Below are 12,188 nucleotides of genomic sequence, written 5' to 3'. Positions count from 1 at the left end.
AATTGTTTCATTTGGATTGAAAGGTGATCTTAAGCACACTGAATTCAGGTTTATCTGTGAGTAAGGCTCCAGGGTTGTGGCTCAGAACTCAAGGGCAAGGATAACACAAGGCCCCAGGAAGGCACTGGAACAGGGATTTGGAAATCTGTCAGGACTCCCTTTTAATTCTTGCAAGGCTTTACTTTAGTTTCCCACCCCCCAAGCCCCCATCTGTGTGTGTGTGTGTGTGTGTGTGTGTGTGTGTGTGCACATGAATGTGCCCACATGCACGTGTCATCTTCTGCTCTGGAATCTATGTGATGAGAACTATGGCCCCAGAAATGTACCCACCACAGGTCTATCCACTGGAAAAAAGATTGAATTTCCCTCTGCCCGTGACTCTCAAAGAAAGGATTAGGACTGTACTGCTTTCTTAGGGGGTTCACCCTGAGACCACAAATGGGAGCCAGGGGAGTGGGAACTTACTGTACAAAAAGACTCTAAGGAACTATTAAAGGGCAAGGTAGGAAGAAATTCAAGAAGTTCCACACTGTTTTTTCCATCATAAACTTGGAAATGGAGATCCCCTAACTATATATTGTCAGTTTCTTTATGAGGCATCAAGTTTGAGTTTTACCATGTTGTCAAATCTTCCACATCTAGACTCACAACCCAACAGACTGGTCACCATTTTGTTTTTATGCTAAAATTGCAGAACTTGAAAAATCAGGATGTTAGGATTTTAAGCAGCGTGACTGAGGAAGCACAGACAAATGTAATGATCTGCTAAAACTCTGGCACCTAAGAAAAGTGAAAGACTAATTGATAGTCATTACAAATCAGGAGGTTTAAGTCTTCCTTTCAAGACTGTGTGGCCTAAAATAAATCCTTCTGGTTCTAAAATAAAACCTTTCTGGTTCTTTACTTTTTTACTTATAAAATGAAAAAAAAAAAACTACCTGGTTTATCTTCTAGTAGATTTGTAAATATCAAATGAATTTGTGAATGTAAAAAAAAAGACTGCTTTATAAGCCATACAACACTCTAGAAATATAAGATACTGCAATCATACTTGTCCTGAGATTCATGGTTCTGAAAATATAAATAATAATCCTATAAAGTATCCTGTTCATTTAACACAAGGAGAAAAAATAATTTATGTAAATGACCATACTGATTTTTGCAAGACCCTTTTCAGGTTATTTGGGGCAGAAAATATTGTCATCACTTTGTTGGAGGCAAACATGAGGACCAAATAAAAGTACTTGCCAAGTGTCACATAAAATGTCATGGAAAAAGACCTTTTGGCCAGGATATGATGTTAAAAGAAACCAATGTCAAAACCCCAGTCTAGGTTGCCATTCTACTTACATTATATGGGAAAGGTGTTTGTTAGCATCAAAACATTCCCGGATAATGACCTTTGAACCATTCCTTCTGGAAGCTGGAAGCTCGGGGGGTTGGCCAGTCACTCCCTGAACTTCATTGCCGCTCTTGTCCTGTTTTCGCCTAACAAACACAAAGCTCCGTTATGCTTAGTAGTTTGGGCCCTCTCTAGACTGACGGCAGGATCCCTATGGCTCTCCAGCTCCCCAGGAACTGTGCAAAAGACTCTGCAGCTCCTAGCATTTAATTGCATGCTGGGAAGTCAAAATGTTCCCTCTGGGGCTTTCATGCTTCTCCCAACTGGCGCAATGATTCCTTAGAGGCAGGAATCGACAATGTACCTCCCTCTCGAGGAAATTTTATGGAGTGAGGAATTTGATTTCTGAGAGAAAAGCACCCATTAGATAAGACAGTGTTTTTGCCTATATTCTCTTAAAAGGCGAGCAGAATCACACAATACTTTTACAAATGCCTCCTCAGAGACCCCGAATCTGCTATTCTAACACACCTTCGAGGTGAGACTAGCTTCAATTCCCTGCCTCAGAGAGTAGAGCTGAAACCGGGAGATTTTCCTATAGATTTGCCCCATCATGTTTGTCCTCAATCGTGGTGAGCAGCCCTTGTTTATTTTTCTTCTCTTTCATAACTGAAATAGCTCTGAGAAGGTCTGAAACTGGAAAAACCAAAAGCCATTTCATGGCGATGGCATTATTAAAAGCATCTCTTGTTATTTCTTTATTAGGGTGCATCTTACAATGAAAATGCTCAAAGAATCAGCCTGTGTCCATTTATTATCAATACAGGTATCCCAGATTTATTCTGCCGTGTTAGTTTAATTGGAACATTATTGAGAAATGCAGGTTTCCAATGAGAAGGGATTGAAAGTCTAAATAAATCACCCCAAATAACATATGGCTTTTTTCTATGAAGATCATAAGCAATTTGTATGCCATTTGTTTTCCAAGGACAGGACTTTTTTTTTTTTTTTCTATTAAACTGAAATCTAAAGTAAGGTACATTGATTTACAGGAAATTGTTCCTTTACACACAAATCCATCATTTACAAATACTATTTCAGGGGGCTAGCTGGAAGGAAGGCTTATATTTTCTGAGTCAACTATGTCAGCAACCATGTCAGTATCTGTTTATAAACAGTTTTTCCTAATTCGAGGATCCGAAGTTCACAAAAATATTTGTTTTAAATCATTTCGAATAAGCGGCATAAAATCACTGTTAGGGCTCACTTCCAGGGAAAGGTGTATTCACTTATATTTCTTAGAAAAAGAGAACGGGTGGTTGGGGGTAGTTAGGGTACAAAGGGGGTAGCTAATTAGGAGGTGGTGCCATTTTCCTAGGAATTGGGATACGTGCTTTCTTTCTCAAACCAAACACACACACACACACACACACACACACACACACACAGAAATGATGTTGTGGCCCCGTCTCCTTTATTGTGAGAATGCTGAAAATTCCCCATAATTTTCCATTTGCAACTCTGAGCTCACACAGCCCTTTTATTGCCTAGTATAATTTATTTGCAGATCTTAAAATGTCCATATGTCATGGAAGAGATGAGCCTTTGGTGAAAGGTACCGAGTTGTGTCCAAGAACTACTTTTCCAGGGCCCAGTGCCCGCGGTCTTGATTTAAGGGTGATGTGCTCCTGGAAGGGGTAAGCTGTGAGCACCGCCAGGTGTTTAGACAGGGCCCCTCCACCTCTTTATAGTTCATCTGAGATAAGATTGCAGTTGAGCCAGGACATTTCTTATTTCCAATTCTTCTAATCCAAAGCCTTATGGCTAGGACAGTTCTCTCCTTTTTGGAAAGGGGCTCAAAGAAGCAAAATGTGTTGAGGACATAAAGATGTGGGAGAATTTGCCCATCTTCCCAGAATGGGTCTACCTGTTGTGCCAATTAGGAATGCGATGTTCTCGGTGCAGAAAAGGCACAGTGGCAGGAAGTAGGAGGGGACACCCATTGTGCTTTCTGCTAGGTCTTTCCTCTTGAGTTTCAAAGAAAAATATTCAATATCCAACACCTGTCTAGTTCGAACGAGCCCAATGCTTTCCTGGAGGCCGCAAGTTCTCCAAGTGCAACCAAGAAAACAAGGGTCTTGAGATTCCATGGAAGGTGGTCGTGGTAGGGAAGGTGCTTCCTGATATTTGACCAGGCTGCCGGTGACTACCTGGGCTAATCAGATGCGGAAATGGAAAGAAGGAACACCGCAATCGTCAACCTCAATTCTGACAGCTTATTTTCCATTCATGTTGCCTTGAAAACAAGGTTTGATCTGGATTGGTGTCCAAATCAGTCATTTATTACATTTTTCTCCCCCGTGTCATATTTCAGCATTGGAAATGTAAGTACTGTTGTAGGCAGAAGGCAGTATTGGTTCCTGTGCTTCAGAGTACAACAAACACTCTCCTGACCCCATCTTCTGCACAGTCCACTGCCAGCTCTACCAGAGAGAGGACAAGAACAAGGGGGGCATCCACTTCACCCATCCTGCCTGCTTACCGCCAATGTATCCATCATGCCTCTATGCCGATGGTTCCCAAAGCAGCGAGGAAACACCTGCTTTGTTCTTCTTTCCACTGCAGACACACTGGATGGTTCTGAGCCATGACTCACTTGGTTTAACTTGGTCCTCCCCAGAATCTCATCTTGTCTATTCTGAGACCGAGTTGAAAACTGCTAATTAAGACTGTGTCTGCAAGAAGCAACCAGATAACCATTTGGGCTTAACCGTCTGTGTAATTCAAACAATCTATTTGGCTGGGGAGGGAAGAGAGGAGGCTTTTTTGTTTATTTTAGTTTTAGGTTTCGTTAATTTTACTCTAAATTAACTAGGTGTGTTTTCCGCTATTTTTCGAAACTGGATTTGCACAGATTCCATACGCTCTACTCCCTGCATCCTTTCCCCTTCTCGCCCTTCCTGACTGTGTCGCCTTTTGTTTACAGACAAACGTAAATTTCTCTTTTGCTTCTCTCATCAATTTCCACTGCCACCCACAATCATAGCTTTGTCCTGATCTTGTAGATTCTGCAGTTTGTAAACTACTGCATCCCTTGAGGTTTTCAGTGCACACCTGATGTTGACCAGATGTCTTCTTTGACTGTCCACACCCCAGAGGCATCCCGTGCCTCTGGGTTCTACTTCCACAGATTTCTGTTGTCTTGCTTTATATATTCTCTTCTTTTTTTTTGGGGGGGGGGCGGGGTGGGACAGCACAGGTTTGGGTTTTGTATTCTTTCATTTCAAGCCTCATGTACTTTAATTCTCCAGATAACTGATCTTAACTCTGGCCCAGAACGTCTTCAGATTGTTCCATTTGTCCCTTCCAAACCTCTTTCATACATGAGGCTATGAAGACACCCTGGGAGGTAAATTAGTTTCTGTTTCTTTCATTTCACAAACAGGGAGGCTGAAAGCAGAGAGAGACTGAGTATAGAGTACCAAGCTAGAGGTAAGCAGTGATTCAAACACCCAGTCCTTGCTTCCAGCCACTCTCACAGGAAAGCAGCTCTCTTCATTGTTTCTAAGTCCGTCGTGGAGCTCCAGTGACTAACAATGCAATCCACTGCTCACAATGTCTGATCGTATTCCTGATGGGAACCTTCCTTGTGTAGACCAGATTCTTCCACCTTTTGTACTGGAAGATGCTGTATCCCAAAGCCCTGGGTACCTGCAGCCTCTCCTTCAACGCATGCTATTATGCTGGGACCCCATTCGGGCTCAGATAAAAGTGTTCTTCAGTTGGTCTTAGATGGTTACTGTTTCATGATCTCTGACCTTCTTTCTCCCCTTCCAGTATCCCCAAGAGCCAAGAAAGCATATGATCACTTCTGCATGCCATTTCTTTATTTAACCTTCCTGCCAATCAAACACTCACAATCCGTTTCAGGCCATGACAGAAAATTTAACTGCAGCGATTAGCCACAGCTCATCAAGAGCTACAAAAACCTGCTGGAATTTTTCTCAGAAATCAATGCACTCAACTGTGACATGCTGATTGAGATAATGAGCTGCAAGATGAAAATTAAGGAATAATAGAATGGATATCTTTTTTTCCCCTCCCACTAAGAAGCAAAAGAAAAGCAAAATGAAAAAAGAGAAGGGAGAGGAAGCTAGGAACTAAAGTTGATTTTCTAAAACATTCCTCGTTTAATTTTTCCCACCTAAATCTGATTAAGCCCACTGCTGTCCAAGGCATTTGCAGATTTCCACCAGTTGTGGCTTTCAGGCTAAAGAATGTCTTTGGAAGAATGTAGCTTGAATTTGTCTTAGGCTGTGTGAGTCTTAAAAGCCACAGTGCCAACAGCTTTTCTCCAAATCCCTTTTCCTTTTACCCCACCTCTTCTGAAAGATCAACTTTAATATCAGCTTTTGTTTGGTACTGGTACCTTGTATTGGATGTCTGAGCTTTAGTTGTGAGCACACAGACACAGCCCCCTGGTGCCCATTTGCCATTGTCACCCTGGAATTCCAGAGGCGTCTGGGCCACCTGGCCCTGCTGCCCCCTGGGGGGAAGCGCGACCTCCACCCAGGGGATCCCATGTGGGGAAGCCAGTTCCCATGGCTCCACATCCCAGCCGGGCTCCAACCCGCCCTCCTTCTCCTGCAGGACGGAGTGGGGGTGAGACACAAAGACTGCCTGGAGATTTTCCTCCTCTGAAGTCACAGCCCATCTCTTAGGGAGAGTGGCAATCATCACACAAGGAACTTGAGTTATGAGATAGTAAGATTGCAGTGGAGGTTTGGGGGGCTGGTTCGTGGGCACATTGTACGCGTGTATGTGCGTGTGTTGGTAGGGTGTATGCTAATGAGGAAGAAATCATTTCTGATAAATATCTCCAAAAAGTTCTTTTGCAATTCCAGAACACTCACATCCACGGCACTTTCAACCCAGAAATGACAGCCCTTCCGTAACCTTAGTTGACCCAATGGCTTATTTACGAACTGTCTTTCATCTTGATGGGTAACTTTATGTAGAGGTCTACATTAAACTCTCACGGTGTTCATCGCACAAATAACTACATCACGCACCTCCCCAAAATAGACTACGCATGTGTCTGCGCATAGTCTTGAAATGAGACATACATCTAAAATCATCAATATCTTGAAACTAATTAAAAATGAGATATAAACTGCTTAAACTTCATACAAAAAATAGTGTTTCCCAAGTGTCATTTAAAATACATATATAGGGGCACTTGGCTGGGCTCTGTTGGTAGAACACGCGACTCTTGACCTCAGTGTCATGAGTTCAAGCCCCACGTTGGGTGTACAGATGATATTTAAAAAAAATTTTTAAAAATAATAAAATACACACATGTATATAGTAAATACACATGTATAGTAAATTCATACAGATATATGTACTAAAAGAAAACATTCACATTCGTGTCCACAATTCCCCTTGTCTAATCTGGTTTTCTGTCATTTTCTTCTTTCTTTGTAACTGATCCAATGAATGGTGTTACCAAAGAGACGAGGCAGCAGAGCTAAGGCGGGGGTGGGGAAAGTGTTAGGTTCAGCCCAGTGGGCTATGCTACCGCTCTATCCCTGATGGGACATCCGACCTTAGCACCTCTCATTCAGCTTCTGGGCCTCATTCCTATCAATAAGAGAGCCTTTGCACCTAACGTGGCGAGGAGATGATGGTAGGTAGCTCGCAGTGTTGCAAGACCTCTCCACTGAGATCGACATCCTCATCAATGCTAAGATCGTTAACATTGCAATGACTCTGAACTTACAGTTCATTTTACAATGGATGCATCATATTTAATAGTAGCATCGTTTATTTTTTCCCTAAGACAATACGATACATAAAACAATAGTGATTCTTACAATTCATGATGTCTACATGGAATAAAATACGGTTCGGGTTAAAAGTGTTTTGGGTGAAAAGGTTTACAGTATTATTCAAAAGTCACATTCTTCTCCTTCACACAAGATGGATCATGGAAGTAATCTCCCTGACCTGTTCTGAAAACCTAAAGACATTCAGCGAGTTACAAAGTACCCGGCTGAACGAGAAAGAAGGACTCAGTAAGTAAAAGGAAAAAAATGTCTCTTTCTAAAAATGTCCCGCTTACAGGGCACCTGTGTGGCTCAGTCAGTTGAGCATCTGACTCTTGATTTTGGCAGGGTCATGGGATCAAGCCCCCTGTCGGGCTCCACACTGAGCATAGAGCCTGCTTAAGATTCTTTGTCTCTCTCTCTTTCCCTCTCTCTCTCCCTCTACCTCTCCTTTCCTCTCTCTCCCCTGTTCAGGCGTGCTCTCTTTCTCAAAAAAAAAAGAAAAAAAAAGAAAAAAAAAAGTCATGCTTAGAAGAGCTCATCACTTGGTTTAATCATCACTGTCCTGAAATTCTTAATAAGTTTTACAAGGAGCCCTGCATGTTCATTTTACACTGGCCTAGAAAAATTACGCAGCCTGTTCTGATGGGAAATTTATTTGGTTACAAAAAATTAAAGGCTATTTAATTCCTCTTACATTCGCCTTCTGGTCCTGGTATGGGAGGCTTTCAGTTTCTCCAAAAGGGTTTTGAACTTCATGAGGACTTGAATCAGAGCATTTCAGGCACACGATGTGCTGTTTTCAGAATGGATAGTGGCTCAAGCTCACACTGGAGAGCACTTACATACTGGGTTTGAAAGGTCAGAAAGTCACCAAATATCCAGAACCTTCATCTTTTAAAGCAAAGGGCTTTAGGGAAAGTACTGTATGTACTTTGTTACAATCAGAGGGAGAAATCTCTCTGAAACTTCAAGATCACTTTTCATATTATCTATGTTATATATGGTATATTATAAAGTCTTGTTCCTAAAGAATATAATTGAATGTAGAGTTACTGTAAGAATCTATTCTGGTTATAATTTTCCTTTCTTTTCAGCCAACATCTACACCTTTTGTTGTATTTGAGACCGAGATGGTCCAAGCACCTGGACAATTCTCTCTGCTACAACCAAGGGAATTAAAGCCCCTCTTTTGAAATTTGTCACCTGGAATCAAATTTAATTCAGCAATAAATTGTGAACACGATTCTATAAAATACATACCTAAACTCATAAGTTTCTGGGTGATCCGAGTGAGGATGTTGTTGGGATGAAACGAATAGATTACTTAAACCACATGGAATTTGTAAAATCTGCACAAACATATAAAGATTTTGTCAAAGTCTATGACTAAATATTGTCACTTCAAAGCTTGTTTCAACATTGGGTATTCCTAAAGGTTTCAGAGGTGTGAATGGCCTGCCCCAAAGCTTTAGGAAGCAAGCGGATACATAGACTTCCCGTAAAGGTCTCTATTGCTTTTGGAGAAACAAAGATTCAACTGATGCCCAAGACAAAGGTAACTGTGTTAAAAAGGAAAATAATCAGTGAAATTAAAAAAGTATCAGTGCAGACAGAATACCCAAGTCCAGTCACTTCTTTTTCTTTTTTCAAGGGAAATCTATCCGTGGAAGACAATGTCAAAGGCCACTCTCATGACTGTGGGCCCAAACCACAATGTAATGAATGAGTTGAATGGAAATGAGATGAATTAGACTGGATTACTCCTTTTGAAGATTTCCAAAAACAGATGCAGTAAGGTCTATCTTATCTCAAAGACTGAGGCACAATCTGCACAATCTTAACAGCTTAAATTCAGTGTTTTCAAAAAAAATGGTACAAATAACACAAAAAAAGGCAAGGGGTGTGGTGTAGAAGGAGGAATTTAAAATCAGGGTTCTTGAGTTCTGGTGCCTTAGTTATTTCACATTGGTTCTTTGGATGGTTCCTCTTGATTCCTCACTGAGAATTATCTCATGATACGTGAGAACATTCCTTCCTGCCAGAGCCGCGTTTCTTATGGGGGCCCATCTGGGTAACTATCTCTAGAATAGTAGAGATCTGGTTTGCAAAGTCTAGGGTGGGTATCTAAGTTCTTCGATGCATTCTTCTCCAAAGCAGATACAAAGAGGATGTAGTCACCTTCTCCCAAAATGTTTAACAATACATATCACCACCCCCTCCCTGCTCTTTGAGTTAAAATTTAGTCTGCCTTAGTAAATCTTCAAATTACTTTCTCTATTTTCTCTTAGGTCAACAATATCCCCAAAATGCAATATCATAACTTCAAACTTACAGAGGTAAGAGCCATTTCCATTTCTTCTACTTTCTATAGAAGTTCTGGAGAAATTGGGGCAGGGAAAAGAAGGGCAAGAGAAAAATAATGGGAACGAGTATCTTGTGATACTCTGTGAACCGATCCTTAAAAAAATGAGTCATTTTTATAAGGCAGTCACTACTGTTATGTAATTCCTAAAATTACATAATTTTATGTAATTCCTAAAATGGGTGCTTCAACCCCAGGGGAGACATCTGCTCAGGGGCTGGTCTTATGGAGACACGGAGTCCAGTCTTTCTGATCCTCTCCTTTTCACCCTTTGTCATGTTAACTGCGCCAACTCCTAGAGACTCCAACTCCCCTAGTAATTGGACCAACTCTGCCCCCTGTCTATGATTTAAACAGCTGGAAGCTTGACTTTGACACGCAGAAATCAGAAATCCTGAAGCTCAAGAAAGCAAAAATCTGCGCAGATGCTTAAAAATAGCCTGGTTCAAAGAGTGTCAAGAGGTAGACACTCTAATCATAAACATCAGGGAGCGGATTCTAAAAACGTTCCAAGTAGAATCTGAAAATCTGACAGAAAGTCTTTTGTCAGTTTGATTTGACATGAAAGGCAGAGTTTGAGGCAGTCAAGGTTAGAGCACTGATTTGTAAGAACTCTCAACTAGAACACTGTCTTGCTTCCTCCTTCTAACCTTTAGCCACGGCCCCCATGGTGTTTTGGTTCTTTTATACCAATTTACTATTATCATACTTCTGCCGCTATTTTTTCTTCAATTTAATGTGGGAAACTGACTTTTGTGGACATTCCTACCGTGAATATTTGCATTCTTGAACATTATCTGAATGGCACCGTGTTCCTCAAACAATTGAAGTCACAGAGCCTTGCAGGTAGCAATCAGAATCATTTCATACAGATAGAAATTATTATGCTGAGCAGAAAGCCATAGTAAAAGCACTCATACATAATAGAAATCAACCATAGAAGCGCAATAAAAAGCAAATATTTGTCTAAAACAGTAAGAAGAAAAGATTAATTTAGAATTTTATCATTCTTTGGAGTCATTTGTGTTTTTTTGGTATATAAATGCATGTTTATATGTACATGAATATATAGACACATGTGTATATACACCTTTAACACATGTATATATATATGTATATATATATATATATATACATATATTATAACTGTTCAGTTATTAACTGATATTCATGTTCTTGTCATCAACAATATCAGCAAAAACCAGAGTAATGAGCATTATAAAAATGAGTACCTGATAAGTGGTCTGGGGGTTGTCAGAAGCTGAACAATCCACTCCAGACTTTGTTCGCCATACATCTGAAAAGGAACAAGTCTCTTTTCAATGCACATGACATATTTTCATACTAAAAATGTGTTCGTTAAATAATATTTTTTTTGTCTTCCCAGAACCAAAAGAAGATAGTGTAAGTTGTCAATTCTCAAGTCATTGCTACATCTTCCTTATTCAATGTCTATAATAAAAAGATGACTCTGCCCAAAAGGAAGAGAGAAAATACATAAGGGGGAAAGAAATAGCTGTGAGAAGGGAGTGCTGTCCAGTGGGACCTAATTTTAAGGGAAAGGTCACAGTATCACAGGTAGAGTTTTCTAGTATAGATTTCAAAACATCTGTATTTTACTTCAGCTTTAATTCTGGGGGGAGTAAACCACTTCTTGGAGTCTCACTTGCCTCATCTGTAAAATATGGTAAGTAATGATCTGTTAAGTTTCTTTGAAAATGCCAAAGAGCTGGGCACCGGGGTGGTTCAGTCGCTTAAGCGGCTGACTCTTGATTTTGGCTCAGGACACGATCTCACGGTTCATGAGGTCGAGCCCGGCATTGGTCTCTGGGCTCTGACAGTGCAGAGCCTGCTTGGGATTCTCTCTCTCTCTCCCTCTGCCCCTACCCGCCTGCACGGGCTCGCTCTCTCAAAATAAAATAAACAGTTAAAAAAAAAAAATAAGAAAATGCCAAAGAGCAATGCACATTTAGTTTCATATGTAATATGACAGTTGTTAAAATAAAATTCTTCTGGCCGTGGCATCCTCACGAGACATACCTGTGATGAAGACTGGCCCCTTGGAGCCATCACCAAAGCTGTGGTCAGCTTCCGGGAGCGTTGGTTCCATGGAAATGGCTGCTCTGTCCTCCCTTCCCTCATGAGTCTGAGTCAGGCAGTCATCAGTTAGAAAGGAAGTGACCCACACCGATGGTGCCACCACCTCAGCAGCTGCTCCAGGTTACATACTTGACGAATGACGCACACTGCTCGGAACTCTGGAAATGAGAGCAAATGGCCCTTATCTCCTCGGTGGCCAAATAAAGGGGCGGTGATAGCAGGTAATAATAATTCTGATACGCAAACCGTAGCTATGATTTATTGACTATTTAACAAGTTTCAAGCACTGGGCTGAGTTCTTCACATTGATTTTTTTTTTCCATTTAATGTTCACAAAAAAATTTATGAGGAAGCGCTTATTATTATTCTTATTTTATGTATAAAGAAACGGAGGTACAAGATTATGTAACCAGAGAGTAAGCTCTGGAGGCAAAATAAGAGAGTTCCAAAAACGAGTATGAAATTATCCACTAACTATGAAAGATTAATGTTTCTATCTGGCATTCGGGGGAAGAAAGTAAAGAGACAGGAGAAAAGAACCAAAAGGAGAGAA

General features: G+C 40.8%; 1 protein-coding gene across 2 annotated transcripts in view; it reads right to left on the bottom strand.

The window, feature by feature from the left end:
* Nucleotides 1-11,484: 11,484 nt before the first annotated feature.
* Nucleotides 11,485-12,188, bottom strand: part of COG6 (component of oligomeric golgi complex 6) — a 130,964-nt gene continuing 130,260 nt past the window's right edge. For both annotated transcript variants that reach the window (XM_049647427.1, XM_049647426.1), the window contains one exon: nucleotides 11,485-11,793. Coding sequence is in view for 1 of the 2 variants with exons in the window: in XM_049647426.1 (XP_049503383.1) it covers nucleotides 11,757-11,793 (37 nt within the window). In the remaining variant the exon portion in view is untranslated. The remainder of the gene's footprint in view (nucleotides 11,794-12,188) is intronic.

The sequence above is a fragment of the Panthera uncia genome (genome assembly GCF_023721935.1).
Source record: "Panthera uncia isolate 11264 chromosome A1 unlocalized genomic scaffold, Puncia_PCG_1.0 HiC_scaffold_16, whole genome shotgun sequence".
Classification (NCBI taxonomy): Eukaryota; Metazoa; Chordata; class Mammalia; order Carnivora; family Felidae; genus Panthera; species Panthera uncia.
Note: the sequence above shows the minus strand (reverse complement) of the source record. Positions and strands in the feature narration are given on the sequence as shown.